Source organism: Petromyzon marinus, chromosome 24 (assembly GCF_048934315.1).
Source record: "Petromyzon marinus isolate PM22_M1 ecotype Great Lakes invasive population chromosome 24, UKy_Petmar_22M1.pri1.0, whole genome shotgun sequence".
In the NCBI taxonomy this organism is placed as follows: domain Eukaryota; kingdom Metazoa; phylum Chordata; class Hyperoartia; order Petromyzontiformes; family Petromyzontidae; genus Petromyzon; species Petromyzon marinus.
Window position 1 is genome coordinate 17,895,087 of NC_133690.1, and position 13,447 is coordinate 17,908,533.

The 13,447-nt window shown below is 52.0% G+C and overlaps 1 protein-coding gene across 4 annotated transcripts in view; it reads right to left on the reverse strand.

The window, feature by feature from the left end:
- Window positions 1-253: 253 nt before the first annotated feature.
- The window catches only part of LOC116945644 (liprin-beta-1-like), a 73,718-nt gene continuing 60,524 nt past the window's right edge, over window positions 254-13,447 (reverse strand). For all 4 annotated transcript variants that reach the window (XM_032960165.2, XM_076069480.1, XM_076069479.1 and 1 more), the window contains 9 exons: window positions 12,923-13,073; window positions 12,566-12,677; window positions 12,146-12,234; window positions 11,674-11,793; window positions 10,904-11,029; window positions 9,794-9,982; window positions 6,932-7,141; window positions 4,110-4,175; window positions 254-2,338 (listed from right to left, as the gene is read on the reverse strand). In XM_032960165.2, coding sequence (XP_032816056.2) covers window positions 2,249-2,338; window positions 4,110-4,175; window positions 6,932-7,141; window positions 9,794-9,982; window positions 10,904-11,029; window positions 11,674-11,793; window positions 12,146-12,234; window positions 12,566-12,677; window positions 12,923-13,073 — 1,153 coding nt within the window. In that variant the 3' untranslated portion in view covers window positions 254-2,248. The remainder of the gene's footprint in view (window positions 2,339-4,109; window positions 4,176-6,931; window positions 7,142-9,793; window positions 9,983-10,903; window positions 11,030-11,673; window positions 11,794-12,145; window positions 12,235-12,565; window positions 12,678-12,922; window positions 13,074-13,447) is intronic.

The window sequence follows — 13,447 nt, forward strand, 5'->3', positions numbered from 1 at the left end:
TGGTTAAGGCATGCGGCTGTGTCGCCCACACACTGACGGACACACAAGAGGCACTCTCGTACTGTGACTCACTTTGACTCTCTTTGCTGTTCTTAAACAAAACTGGGAAGAAACAAAAATGCAACTCTCCAAAGTTGACATTATTATTATTATTTCGATCGCGTGACCACCTCCTCTTTCGTCACGGACATACCGACAGAGCCGATGCGTGTGGTGCAATCCAAAGCAAAAACAGCATCCTCAAAGACCTCTGAACGTTTCTTTACAAATTTATTTAAAAATTTGCTTGAGGAAACACTTTGGTTCATTAAAATGCAGTTACTGGCGTTAACTTAAAAATGCGACGATTACTTCGTACGGACAACACACAAACTCGAATATCGACACTTAATGTCGACAGCCACGCACTGAATTTAAAGCGCCTCGGAAAATAATACTGAACGGTTGTCTGGGGAGGACACACACACAACAAGTGAATATATAATTTTAAGTACATATATTATAATTATCACAAGCATATATTTTGTGTTAAAGTTGAATGCGCAGCAATACTGGGGGCAACAGAGCGGTGAGCGCCTGAGGCTCCGCACAAAGACGGACATTGTTCTGCTTTTCGACAGGTTCAACTTGGGGCACACATGTCCAACAATCGCCAACTTTCCAAAGCAAGCGATCGTTGACGATAACTTCTTTGGTTTCGCGTGAAATTAAAAAAAATCGCAATGACACGCGCGATGCGAGTCCGATGGCGCAATGCGCGTCAGGTTACGTGTGTGTGCGTGCGTGTGTGTGCGCGGGGTGCGGTAGTGTAGCGGTTAGCGCGCTGCGCTACGAACCCGGCATCCCGAGTTCGATTCCCACTCACGGCCAACATCGGTGACGATTATCTGAACCGGTCCTGGGCATCCCCTAGGTCGACTCAGCCTCAAATAAGTACCTGGTGTGGTGTGTAAACATCCCCAATGGGAAGACAAACGCGGCCAGGCGTGGTCCTGGCCACCCAACCCCTTCGAGTGCCGTGCCGGCCTTAGTTAGGTGCTCGCTAACGGCACTTGTCCCAACAGTCTGTTATGGCTACATGGGGGATCTTTGTTTTTTTTGTTTAACATGCCATGATGTCGTTGTCATCGTGGTTGTGATCGTTGGTAGCTCAATGTAATCCACTTTCATCTTGTCGGCTGGGAATCCGTTAAACCCACCGGGGTCACGTTGCGCCGAATTCTTTGCAAGTCGAGCGGCCAACACGACGGCCGTTTACCCTGTAAGTCCACGTGCAAGTCACCTGAAGTAATCTCTCGCAAAAATAAATTAAGGTCCAAGCGATTTCCTGCTCGTATGAGCACCGCGGCGTTGGTGCCCATCCCCCTGCTTTACAGGCCCTGAGCCAGCGGTGGAAATTGCACACGCCTGTGGCGGGGGTGAGTCTTGACCGTCAGACAAACCCTTGTTGATCTTCCCCACAGAGTGGTGCTCATTTTACCGACCGCGGAGGGATGATGATGTGGGATGAGTTAACCCCACAGCCAGAATTGGATCACGCAACCCCTACCGCTGAGTCGCGTGGCTGGCTGGTGGATAGTTATTTATGAAATTAAAAACACAGACACAACGGACGTCCACACAACATAAATAGGTGTTACAGCGTTCTCGCAATAATTTACCTCTCACCGCGCGTGTTCCGGACAAGACTGCCGGAACAGAGCAGCAGGTCCAAGATTCGTACCCCCCCTCCCACCCATAACTTTGTGATTCCATGAATTGTCATTGCTTGGGGTTCGCCATTTAATTCCCCATCAGCCTTCAGTGGCTAGTTGGGGGGCTGTGTGGGGGATGGGGCATAACAGGTGTGAACGCATTGCGAAGAACCGAAAATAAAACATGAGCGATTCGGCGGAGCGTGTGGCACGAACGTCGAGAGTTGATTTTGATTTTAGACCGACGAATCGACCGTACACGCCAAGTTGTTTTTTTCCGCTGCAAATCTTTGACGCTCGACGCCGGAAAACCGCGCGTACCTGGCGGCCCGGATTTGGGCCGATCTTTCTCAAGGTATTGTCATTTGGGCTTCTCAGGCTTTGAGCCGATCTTGACGCCTTAAGAAGTCTTCGACCGCAGCAGCAATCAGCAGCAGCTGTCTAACCCAGCGAGCGGGCGGGTGAGCGGGCCGGCGGGCAGGTGAGCGGGCCTGCAGGTGAGCGGGCGAGCGGCCGAGCGGGCGAGGTTGGCGGTGGGGGGCCCACGCTGGACGTCACTTGTGAGGGGGGTCCCAGCTCGAGCGCCCGCTGCCAGGCCTTGCCCGGCCGGGCCTCGTGGAGGCCCCGTCCTCCGCCAGGAGACTCTGTGTGGAGCGGTGAGGTCACGACGTGAGCATCAGCTGCTACACAGCGACAATCATCATCCTCATCATTACAGTGTCCTATGGGAAGACATCACAAGGAACTGTTAGAACGACTCAGTAAAGACTACTCGGGATAAATGTGAGAAAAGCAACACATTGTGTACAACAAGTCTGCGAAATGGTCCGAGATATCAGTCGGTGGAACGCATCTGGAAAACTCGGGGAAACGTTTCATTATTTTCATTCGTACATTCATCCACACAGGTTATGACCAGGTGAGAGGCATCTCCGCCTAACCATGCCTTCTCCATGGGGGACTTGAGTCACGTCAATGTTAAACGTGCTCTTAAAGGTCCGTAACGGCAGCGTTCTTGTGTGTACCCTGTCAATCCGATGGTGGATGAGTGCCTCCCCAAAACATGCAGGCCGTGGGGGTTATTTGACCATATTTCACCGCACTGGTTACTGTGAGTTTGAAGGTGAGCAACATAGACGTGGAAGTGCAACAACAGATGTTTTTCTATTCTGCCCTCTGTTGCCTATAAGGCCGCCGTGCAGCCTCTAACAACCAGCTGTGCATGGCGGTCATCCGATGCAAGCACTATCCAAGCTCCGCCCTGCTTAGCTTCGAAGATCTGCCATCTGGTGGCAACATGTGGAAGGAAACGTATTGCACGGGACTAACCGGGTCATTATCACAATGCCTTGGCAATGTTTACGTGTCTGGCTCTGACGCGGGTTACATACTATTATTGTTAAAGGGCTGATCGTAGCACCCACGTCTGGGCAGTTTGCGCTTTCAGTTCAGGAAAGGATACTGGATAAGTTTACCGTGTTGAATTAAAAGAGCAAAGTGTGCAGAGAGGCATGGAGAGGTGGCACATGCTTGGAATTACATCAAGCGACAGACAACACGTGTGGGTTAGAGAATGCACGCCGGTTAAGGACATCATCGTGATGGACTGGGACAAAAAAATCGGCCCTGGCATTTGTAAAGACACAGCGGCCCAAAATGCCGTGCGATCTCATTGGCCCATTTGCGCTGGGTCCAAAAACGCAAATGGGCCGGTAAGGAAGAATCTTTGGGGCTTTGAATTAAAGCTTTCATGACTGCAGGGATTCATATTCTTGGTTCTTTCGGTAAAGTCACGAAGAATTTTATTGTTTTATATTTTTATTATTTTATTGTTTCCCTTCTACGTGACTTTACCGAAAGAACCAAGAATATAATATTTGGGGCTGCCAAATATTTCGGACTTCATGCCAACTGAGCCTAAATAATCAATTAAGCATACATGTTGGAGGTAATTAAATATTTTAATACAGAAAATATATATTTTTACTATGATCACATTTTCAATTTCCCCACACAGATCGGCTCACCGGCCCTCGGAATGGACCGTCCCAGCGGGCATTTGCCTCATGGACTATGGCCAGTCCAGGCCTGGACATCACATTGACTGGTGAGACCGGTGAAGGGGCTTGGACCGGACGCGTGAAGGTCAGATTGGACAGCGGCCGGTGGTCGAGACGAACGGCTGAGGGAGGAAACGCGCCCGAAAGGACGTAGAGTGATGGAACTCGGCCATTGTGAGGTTGCTCAGTGGATCGTTACATCGCGGGACTGTTGGAGGGATGGCGACGGCTTAGGCGGGAGGTCTTCATCCGGTAGTCGAGTGATCATGGCTAATGGTGATGACGACGGTGATGATGACTAAGAGTCGGACTCGCAGTCGGAAACATCAAGAGGGCCACGCGTGCAGTCACTCACGGTGAGGTTGATCAGCTCCTGCGAGAAGGCGCCTATCTGCCTGACAGTCCCTTCCGACACATTCACCTATCGGGAGGTAGGACAGAGATGTGTTCAGCAAAGATGTGAGAAACATGGTAGGAGGTGCGTCCTAAAAAGGTTGAACAGATTAGAGATGGAGATGTATCGAGCAGAGACGTCGTCAGAAGGGAGTTAAGAGGAGAGATATCGGAGATGTATTCCAAAGTGACACACAGGAGCTTTATTTGGCATATATAAGAGTATGATATTTAAGAGAGAGCAGAAATATGCAATGCTTGTAGTTGTCAGAAATAGAACATATACAGAAATATGTAAAAAAACAAGCATGTGGTCTGAGGCTGCATTCATTCACCCAGCTAGGCCCCACCCACCACTCACCCACACATCACGTCACTTCAGAGCATGTATCGTGATAAATACAATTAATCAGCTTAATGATTTCGCGTGTGAAACCAAATTAAATTAAACATGTTCAGCTTCATTTAATTTCACAACATTATAAATTTAAGGAGTTTTAACTGCGCGGTAGGCTGTTGTGTGGGGCCGTCCATAAATGACGTAACGCACCTAGGAGGGGGGGGGGGGTCAGACATTTGTGACGATGTGTGACGAGGGGGGGGGGGAGGTTGAGAAATGTGACGTCACATCAAAATGCGCAACTTGAAATAAATATAGACAACACGTTCTACTTAATTAAATAGACTTTTTAATAAATGTTCTCTCCGACAACATCAGAGTGCAGTGCCACAATAAATACGCACTACAATGACAATAGTTTAAAACGATTTGAAGCATGTTTCATTTTTGGCGGGGGTGGGGTGGCAGAGCTTTGTGACGTCATATTTGAGGGGGGGGGGTCTGACTTTTTGTGACGCCGTGTGACGAGGGGGTGGGGGGTCAAAAATCGTCTAAAATCGCGTGACGTCATTTACGGACGGCCCCTGTGCCGTTGTGCGAGTGACTGCTCGCAGACCGCCCTAGTTCCACGCCACTCGGCTGGGTGTAGCCCAGGGGTCGGCAACCTGCGGCTCCGTAGCCACGTGCGGCTCTTTAAAATGGCTGCTTCCTGGTGGCTCCCGGCACTATAATTGCAAAGTAACAAAACAAAAACCCCTGGCAATTATTTTAGATAAGCGGCGAACGTCTAAAAGCCCAGCAACGACTTGCAATGCGGCATTACAAATCGTTGCGCGTGTGCTTTTATTTAAAAAGTAGTAAAAAAGGTGGTTTAACGTTATTCGTTAAGTACCGTTTTACATTCACGTGCATTGGGGCTCTCTGGGTTTAGCCGTTTGTGGGGCGGTGATGTCGTGGGGCGGTGATGTCGTGGCGCGGTGATGTCATAGAGCAGTGATGTCATAGAGCGGCCACGCGTTCGCCGCTCGTCACAGAGGGGTGCGGTGCGGATTCCAGTGCCCGCCCTGGTTAACACCGCGGGTTCACTAACCACGAATGCGTGCCATCCGCTTCGTGGTGAATGCTCGGGATACCGCGAGTGATGGACTGGGCTAAAAATCGGCCCAGGCATTTGTTAAAACACTGGCCCAAATTCGGGCTATGGGCATTTTTTTTTAAATGAAGTTGTGCGACAAACTATATAGTATAAAATAGTTATCTGGTCTGACACTGGTGAGACTTGGCCCTACAGAAGGCTGTCTCTAGCGTAGACCAATCGGTTTCAAAGACAATGCGTATATTATCAGAGCATGTTTTTGTTTGCATGTACATGTAGTTCCTTGCAAATGGTTTATATCTGGTGTTTGAACATCTTGACACAAACTGTTTTATTGCCAGAAACGGTAAAACCTATTCTTGTGTTTTTTCATAAACTGTATAGTACGAGTAGCTGGATGTTGCGATGTGATGACGCATTCGTGTGATTTTGCCGTGCGATCTCATTGGCCCATTTGGGGCTGGGTCCGAAAACACAAATGGGCCGGTGAGGAAGAATCTTTGGGGCTGCCGAATATATGAGGACTTAATTCCAACGGAGGGCATAAATAAGCAATGAAGTGTACACATTAGAGCTCATAAAATATTTTAAGAAATGTTTTTACTTTACTTACTCTGATCACATTTTCAATTTGCCCACACAGACTGGCTCACCGGCTCTCGGAATGGACCGGCCCACCGGGCATTTGCCCCGTGGAATGCTGCTGCTGCCCTATGGTCAGTCCGGGGCTTGGATACCGCTGTTCGAAGCAAAGTGGGCCGTGGGTGTGCGCCCATGTCACGGTCCAGATTTGCCAATTTTGAATGTCACCGCAAAATACCGAATGTGGTAAAGCCACGCAGCAGCGTCGCCCCCCTCCCTCCTGTGAAACCACCGCGGACGAGACCCGCCTGGCCAACACAGCGCCTTCCTTCGCGATGATAGCCTTGTTCTATAACAATGGCGGGAATATCAATCAGTACTAAATCACTTTTAGTTTGGGCAGCAGCCCTGCTGCCACACACACACCGACTAATCTAACTAACGACACTGGACGTACCCAACCTCGTGCCATCGTGTAAGCGAAAGCAGGGTCTGGTTGGTACTCGGAAGGGGAGACTGCATGGGAATGCTCGGTGTTGTGGGCTCGTGTTGCTCGGCAACGAGGACATGACAGCACAACAACGGATTGTCGAATCTGTCTGTGCAGGAGCTTTGCGCGTTATCCCGATTGTATGTAAGGCTATTATTATTATTGTTATCTGATGAAATAATTCCTCGAAGAAACGCATGCTGGGGAATCGGCACAGAATCCCGTGCGTGCACGCGATTATTTTTCCCGTTTCTGTTTATCTATTATATTAGTTACCCGGGGCAGGCAGGGCTGGGCGAGGCCGTCGCGGGAGTCCGGATCCGGGCTGCTGCTCCGCTCCGGGTCTCCGTCGGTCCGGCCCAGCTCCAGGGGACACAGCAGCTCCTCCGGTTCTTCCGGGATCCCCGTCGAGCCCCCCCCACCGCCCGAGCACCCCCCCTTGCGGCGCCGCCCGCCCCCCAGCGCCGCGAACACCAGCCGCTTGGGCTGCATGCAGCACAGACAGCGTGGCCACTCAATAACACTGAGATTAGAATAATAGCGCTCTTCAAACGGGGGGGGGGGGGGTCCCGGCTCCAAAACTGGTCCTAACCCTAGAGGCCGTCCATAAATGACGTCACGCGATTTGGGACAATTTTTGACCCCCCCCCCCCCCCACCGTCACACGGCCTCACAAAAAGTCAGACACCCCTCAAATATGACGTCACAAGGCTCTACCCCCCCCCCCCAAATAAAACATGCTTCAAATCGCTTTAAACTATTGTTATTGTAGTGCGTATTGAATGTGGCGCTCCACTCTGATGTTGTAGGAGAAAACAATGATTATAAAGTCTGTTTAATTAAGTAGAACGTGTTGTCTATATTTATTTGAAGTTGCGCATTTTGATATGACGTCACATTTCTCAACCCCCCCCCCTCGTCGCACATTGTCACAAATGTCTAACCCCCCCCCCCCAAATAGGTGCGTGACGTCATTTATGGACGGCCCCCTACTTCTGCCACAACCAACCACGGAGGCTCAGCGGTAAGAGCGAGCGGATTGAAAATGGAAGGTTCCGAGTTTAATGCCTGGTTGGGGATAATAAAAAAAAGATTGTATCGTTAAAATATGTGTCGTGAAACCCACCACCACCCGACAAGCCAATTAGTAAGGGTTGTCACGTAAGCAAATAGCTTCAATTAGTTACTGCTTCAACATGCCGGTGTGTTGGAGAGTAAACCCACAACACTTGTAATGTTGTGGGTTTACATTTGTAATGTTGTGTGTTTCCTCTCCAACAATGTTGGATAATATTGGTCATGAAAGCCTACGTGTTAAAAGGACTCACCTGGTTGGGGGTTGACCTGGCCGGCCCATCATTATCCCTCCGGGGTCGATAAATTATCTACAGTTTTGTGGGGAAGTCAACAGTGGTTTTTGCCTCGGACATACCCTCACTACCGCCATATGAACGTGGAATTTCCAGCCGCTGGCTCAAGGCCGTAAATGGGAGATGAGCACCGTCTCCATTTCTCTGCCCCCAGCGGCAGCTGTCCCTGCGTGGCACAAGGCAACTCCGGCCTGCATTGAGATTGCCCATTCGTCTGCCAGTAGAGGGCTATGGGTAATTCCCAGTGAGGTACGTTGTGAGTAATTTTTAGAACGTGGTAAAAATGTGGACCATATTGTCGGCACGCAATGGCCTCCTCATTCCGAATGACGTCAGGGATCTTTACCGTCGAGTGATAAAGCTGACGGCGCGCAGCGTTTACGGTTAATACGGCGGCAGTATTGACCGGGGCGGTCTTCCGAGTTGGAACCGCGAACCTCTGCAACGAGTAGCGAATGGGCAAACGCCGGCACCGCGTCACTGCCCCAAGGAGTGCGGTAGGGTTAGGTATGGTTAAGTAGGGTTAGGTAGGGTTAGGATTAGGTAGGGTTAGGTAGGGTTAGGTTTAGGTAGGGTTTGGGTTAAGTAGGGTTAAGTAGGGTTAGGTAGGGTTTGGGTTAGGTAGGGTTTGGGTTAGGTAGGGTTAAGTAGGGTTAGGTAGGGTTAGGATTAGGTAGGGTTAGGGTTATGTAGGGTATGGGTCAGGTAGGGTTTGGGTCAGGTAGGGTTAAGTAGGGTTAGGTAGGGTTAGGATTAGGTAGGGTTTGGGTTAGGTAGGGTTAAGTAGGGTTAGGTAGGGTTAGGGTTAGGTAGGGTTTGGGTTAGGTAGGGTTTGGGTTAGGTAGGGTTTGGGTTAGGTAGGGCTCGGTAGGGTTTGAGTCAGGTAGGGTTAAGTAGGGTTAGGTAGGGGTTGGGTTAGGTAGGGTTAGGTAGGGTTAGGGTTACGTAGGGTTAGGCTTAGGTCGGGTTATGGTTAGGTAGGGGTAGGTAGGGTTTGGGTTAGGTAGGGTTAGGTAGGGTTACGAGGGTTATGGTTAGGTAGGGTTTGGGTTAGGTTGGTGTTATGGTTAGGTAGGGTTAGGTAGGGTTATGGTTAGGTAGGGTTAGGCTTAGGTTGGTGTTATGGTTAGGTAGGGTTAGGTAGGGTTAGGTAGGGTTTGGGTTAGGTAGGGTTAGGTAGGGTTTTGGTTAGGTAGGGTTAGGTAGGGTTTGGGTTAGGTAGGGTTAGGTAGGGTTTGGGTTAGGTAGGGTTAGGCTTAGGTTGGTGTTATGGTTAGGTAGGGTTAGGCTTAAGTTGGTGTTATGGTTAGGTAGGGTTAGGTAGGGTTTGGGTTAGGTAGGGTTAGGTAGGGTTAGGTAGGGTTTGGGTTAGGTAGGGTTAGGTAGGGTTAGGTAGGGTTTGGGTCAGGTACGGTGAGGGGGAAAAGGCGCACCTGCTCGCTCAAGCCCCTGCTAGAGCAAGGGGCTCTGCTAGAAGGAGCTACAGAGAGCCCCTCTAGAGCTCCAGTGGATCCCAACCTGGGGTCCACGGAACGCGAGCGAACCAATTGAGCGAACGAATGAACATCGGAACAAAGATTTCACAATTGGATGAACAATGTTATGAACAAATGAGAAAATTAGCAAATGAACAATCGAACGAATGAACAACCGATCCAACGATCAGAGGAACGATGGAATGAACAAACAAACGAGCAAATGAACGATGGAAGGAACGGACGGCCGATCAAACAAACAACGGAATGGCCGATCGAGCAGACGCCCTTACCTTGACCTTGGCGGTGGTTGAGAGCGGGGAGTAGTGGGCCGTGTCCATGACTTCGCGCTTGGCCCGCTGCGCCTCGCGCCCCACCAGCAGGCTGAAGCTGGTGCTCAGGTGTCGGCGCAGCAGCGTCTTGCCGGGCGGGATGCTCAGCAGGCTCGCCAGCGTCTCCACGCTGAAGCGCGGCTCGAAGATCTGCGACGGGGGTGGCGGCGGCGGTGGCCGTGGTGGTGGTGGTGGTGGCAGCGGTCACGACACCACCCCGGGATTATCGAGAGTTGACCGACATCGCGATAATCGTCATCGTGAAAAATCGCGTTACATCATTGTGGTGGCAAGGTGCTAATAACTCACTTACACTCAGTGCTCACTGACACTAGAAATACGTGAACTCAAGAAACATTCGCACACACGATCAGATTCTAGATCCGACTCTCCGAGGAGCAAAGAGTCCAACTCGACAGGGCTCACCAGTTCCTCGTAGCAACATCTGCCGCTCCTACAGTATGGCGGCTCCGAGCCTGGTACAGGATATGTGCAGATGTCGAACACTAACGTGTGTCGCGAAGCGTTATATCATCCCCTCGAGTAGATAATGGGTAGGCGGTAAGGTGGTGGTGGTGGTGGCAGCGCAGTTGTAAACCCTCATGCCTCACAGCAAGAAGGTGCCATGGGTTCGATTCCCGAATTGGGGTCCTCTCTGTGTGGAGTTTGTATAATTATCTCTCTCCTCCTTCTCTGCAGAGGCTGAGTCGGTATGCTAGTGAGATTGAGAATTTGTGATGAGTGAAGTTTGTACATTCCCTCTCTCCCCCTGTTCTGCATGGGTTTCCTCCAGTTTCTCTGGTTTCCTTCTCCCATTGCTTAAACAAACAAACAAAAAAACACACGCAATGTCACCTAAATTGAGCCAAAACATCCAACTGCTGAATAATCATCTGCAAATCCACTCAATTGGGATCACATGCAGCAGCAGCATTATCGCTCACTACTGCAAAAAACTCGGCACGACCCTCCTGCAGAAAGACTTTCGAGACTCGGCGAGACTTTCCTGGGCATGCGATGGTAAAAAATAAATACAAATATAATAATCCTCTTGGCGATGGCGCGACTCACCAGGAGTCCGCCGTGAACGCCGCTGCCACGCAGGTTGGTCGCGTACTCGGCGAGGTCGATCTGCTTCATCCACTCCATGAGCCGCTGGTTGGACCAGCGGTAGACTCCGGTTGTGGACGACTTCCCCTGAGTGAGATTAATAATCAGAATAATGACAATACCAAAGACGTCAACTCGTAACACCGCACCGCCACACAGTGTCCGCTCTTCGCTCTCCTAGAGAGAGGCGCGACGGGGAACCGCAGACGAGCGGGAAGGGCAGCGACGCGGTGGGGAGCCGGCGCTACCAACAATTGCCCAAGCTTTGCGGTCCTCTGTATATTAAGACGGTGTTCTTCAAGGCACACGGGCCACTGGCGGCTCCTGGTGGCCTTTATTAGTGCGGCCCCCTGACGTGCGGCCCCTGACAATGCACAACAAGTGACAACACCCCCATCATCATCGTGCTGCTGTCAGATCCCCAAATGGTTTCAAATGTGTGGCGGCCCTCAAACTGACGATGTGTCATCGGCAATAGTGCCCCCCGCCCCCCTCTGAAAATGAGTGAATAACGCTGTACACTAAGGTGTGTTATCATCAAATTGACGAAGCGATGACATCATTGTGGGAAGAAACCGGGAGCGCCCCGTCAAAAAACCCACGCACGACATTCGCTTAATTTCCCGTTGAGTTTGTGTTGTTGTTTTTAACGGAGTTGTTGAACGGAAGGACTGTTGCCCGACACCAGAACAAGGCGGACACGTGCATCCCACGGCCCCCCTGAGCCTCACCTCCGGGGCGGAGCGGATGAGGCAGTCCGGCTGGAAGTGGTTGAGTCGGAGCACCTGCACCGCACGCTTGATGCTAAGGTGGTGCAGCAGGTTCGTGACCTTGAGCAGCAGCAGGTCCTCCTGGTTGGGCACGGAGACACGCGGCGGTCAACGTGGAGGTGGGGGGGGGCGGTGTCATGTGGTGGTGTCATGTGGTGGTGGTGTCATGTGGTGGTGGTGTCATGTGGTGGTGGTGTCATGTGGTGGTGGTGTCATGTAGTGGTGGTGTATCATGGTGGTGGTGGTGTATCATGGTGGTGGCGTCATGTGGTGGCAGTGTCATGCGGTGGTGGCGTGTCGTGGTGTTGGCGATGTTATATCATGGTGGTATACAGTATGGTGGTGTTATATCGTGGGTGGTGTATCGTGGTTGTGGTGGTGTCTCGTGCGGAGGTGTATGGTGGTGGTGGTGGGGTAGAGTGTGGTTGCTCACCGTGGTGATGTAGTGCAGCATCCGCCCGTCCACGCGTGCCTCATGGAACTGCTCCTTGTACTGGGGCAGCCCAACGTCGTCCAGCCAGCCTGGGGCACAGCAGCAGCAGCAACAGCCGCCACACACACGGGTGCAGGGGGAGCGGCGGCACAGTGGTTAGCGCGCTGCACGAGGAACCGGGAGGCTTCGGTTCTATCTCCAGCCACGGCTAACATCAGTGGCACTCGGGTGTGGTGCAGGGCTTACACATCACCCAGGTGTGGTGCAGGGCTTACGCCTCACCCAGGTGTGATGCAGGGCTTACACATCACCCAGTTGTGGTGCAGGGCTTACACATCACCCAGGTGTGATGCAGGGCTTACACATCACCCAGGTGTGGTGCAGGGCTTACACATCACCCAGGTGTGATGCAGGGCTTACGCGTCACCCGGGTGTGGTGCAGGGCATCGGTCCCCACTGCCTCTCCGGAGCCGAGCGCTTGCAGCGCCAGCGTGAGCTTCTTCCTGTGCAGGGGGTTCTTGAGCCCCAGCTCCTGCAGACATGCACACACACATAGTGTGCTGGGCCAAGCGCAGCTTGCGATTGCTGTTAGGGCACACAAGGGGGTGATGGTGGTGGTGGTCAGCACCACTTCAGGCCACCTGTCTCCCATGTCCGATGATTTGATGCTTAACAAATGATGGGGGGTACTTTGACGCCGATTACGATGACACTGCCGGGTGTGTACATGCCATTCACACGCGTGTGCACGCACAAACGCGCGTGCACGCGGCCTACCCGCTCCAGGTCCTCCGGCGTGGCCCGCAGCAGCGTGTCCCCTCGCACCACCCACTGCCGCGCCAGGCCCACGCACGCGCCCAGGCCCAGCTCGCTCAGCCAGCCGCACACCTGCTCCACACCCCAGCTGGCGAACGGGGTCTCCAGCTCCCTGGAGGTCGGGAAGCAGGCAGGGAGGGGCGGGGTATGTGGTAGGAGATGCTTGGCGGACGAAGGTACGAGCCTCTCCACAGCTCGTCCATCACGTTGTCCATTTCCAAACGGAAATGGACGTGTTGGGGAATGGCAGAGGCAGCGTTTGGCATATGGAAATTGGTGGTGGTGAAGCGGTAAAGAAACCGTATAAAGAAAGAGGTGGGCCCCCTCTTAACAATGAGGGCCCCCCCACCCCCAAGCTTAGTTGGGAAGCATTTAAGAAATGATCGGTGTAAATCAGCTCCAGTCGACGAATCCGTCGCTTCGCTACGCGCCGCCAGTCGCTCCCCCGTGGCCGGACGTCTGTGAAAAAGAGCTCTTATAGCTCAT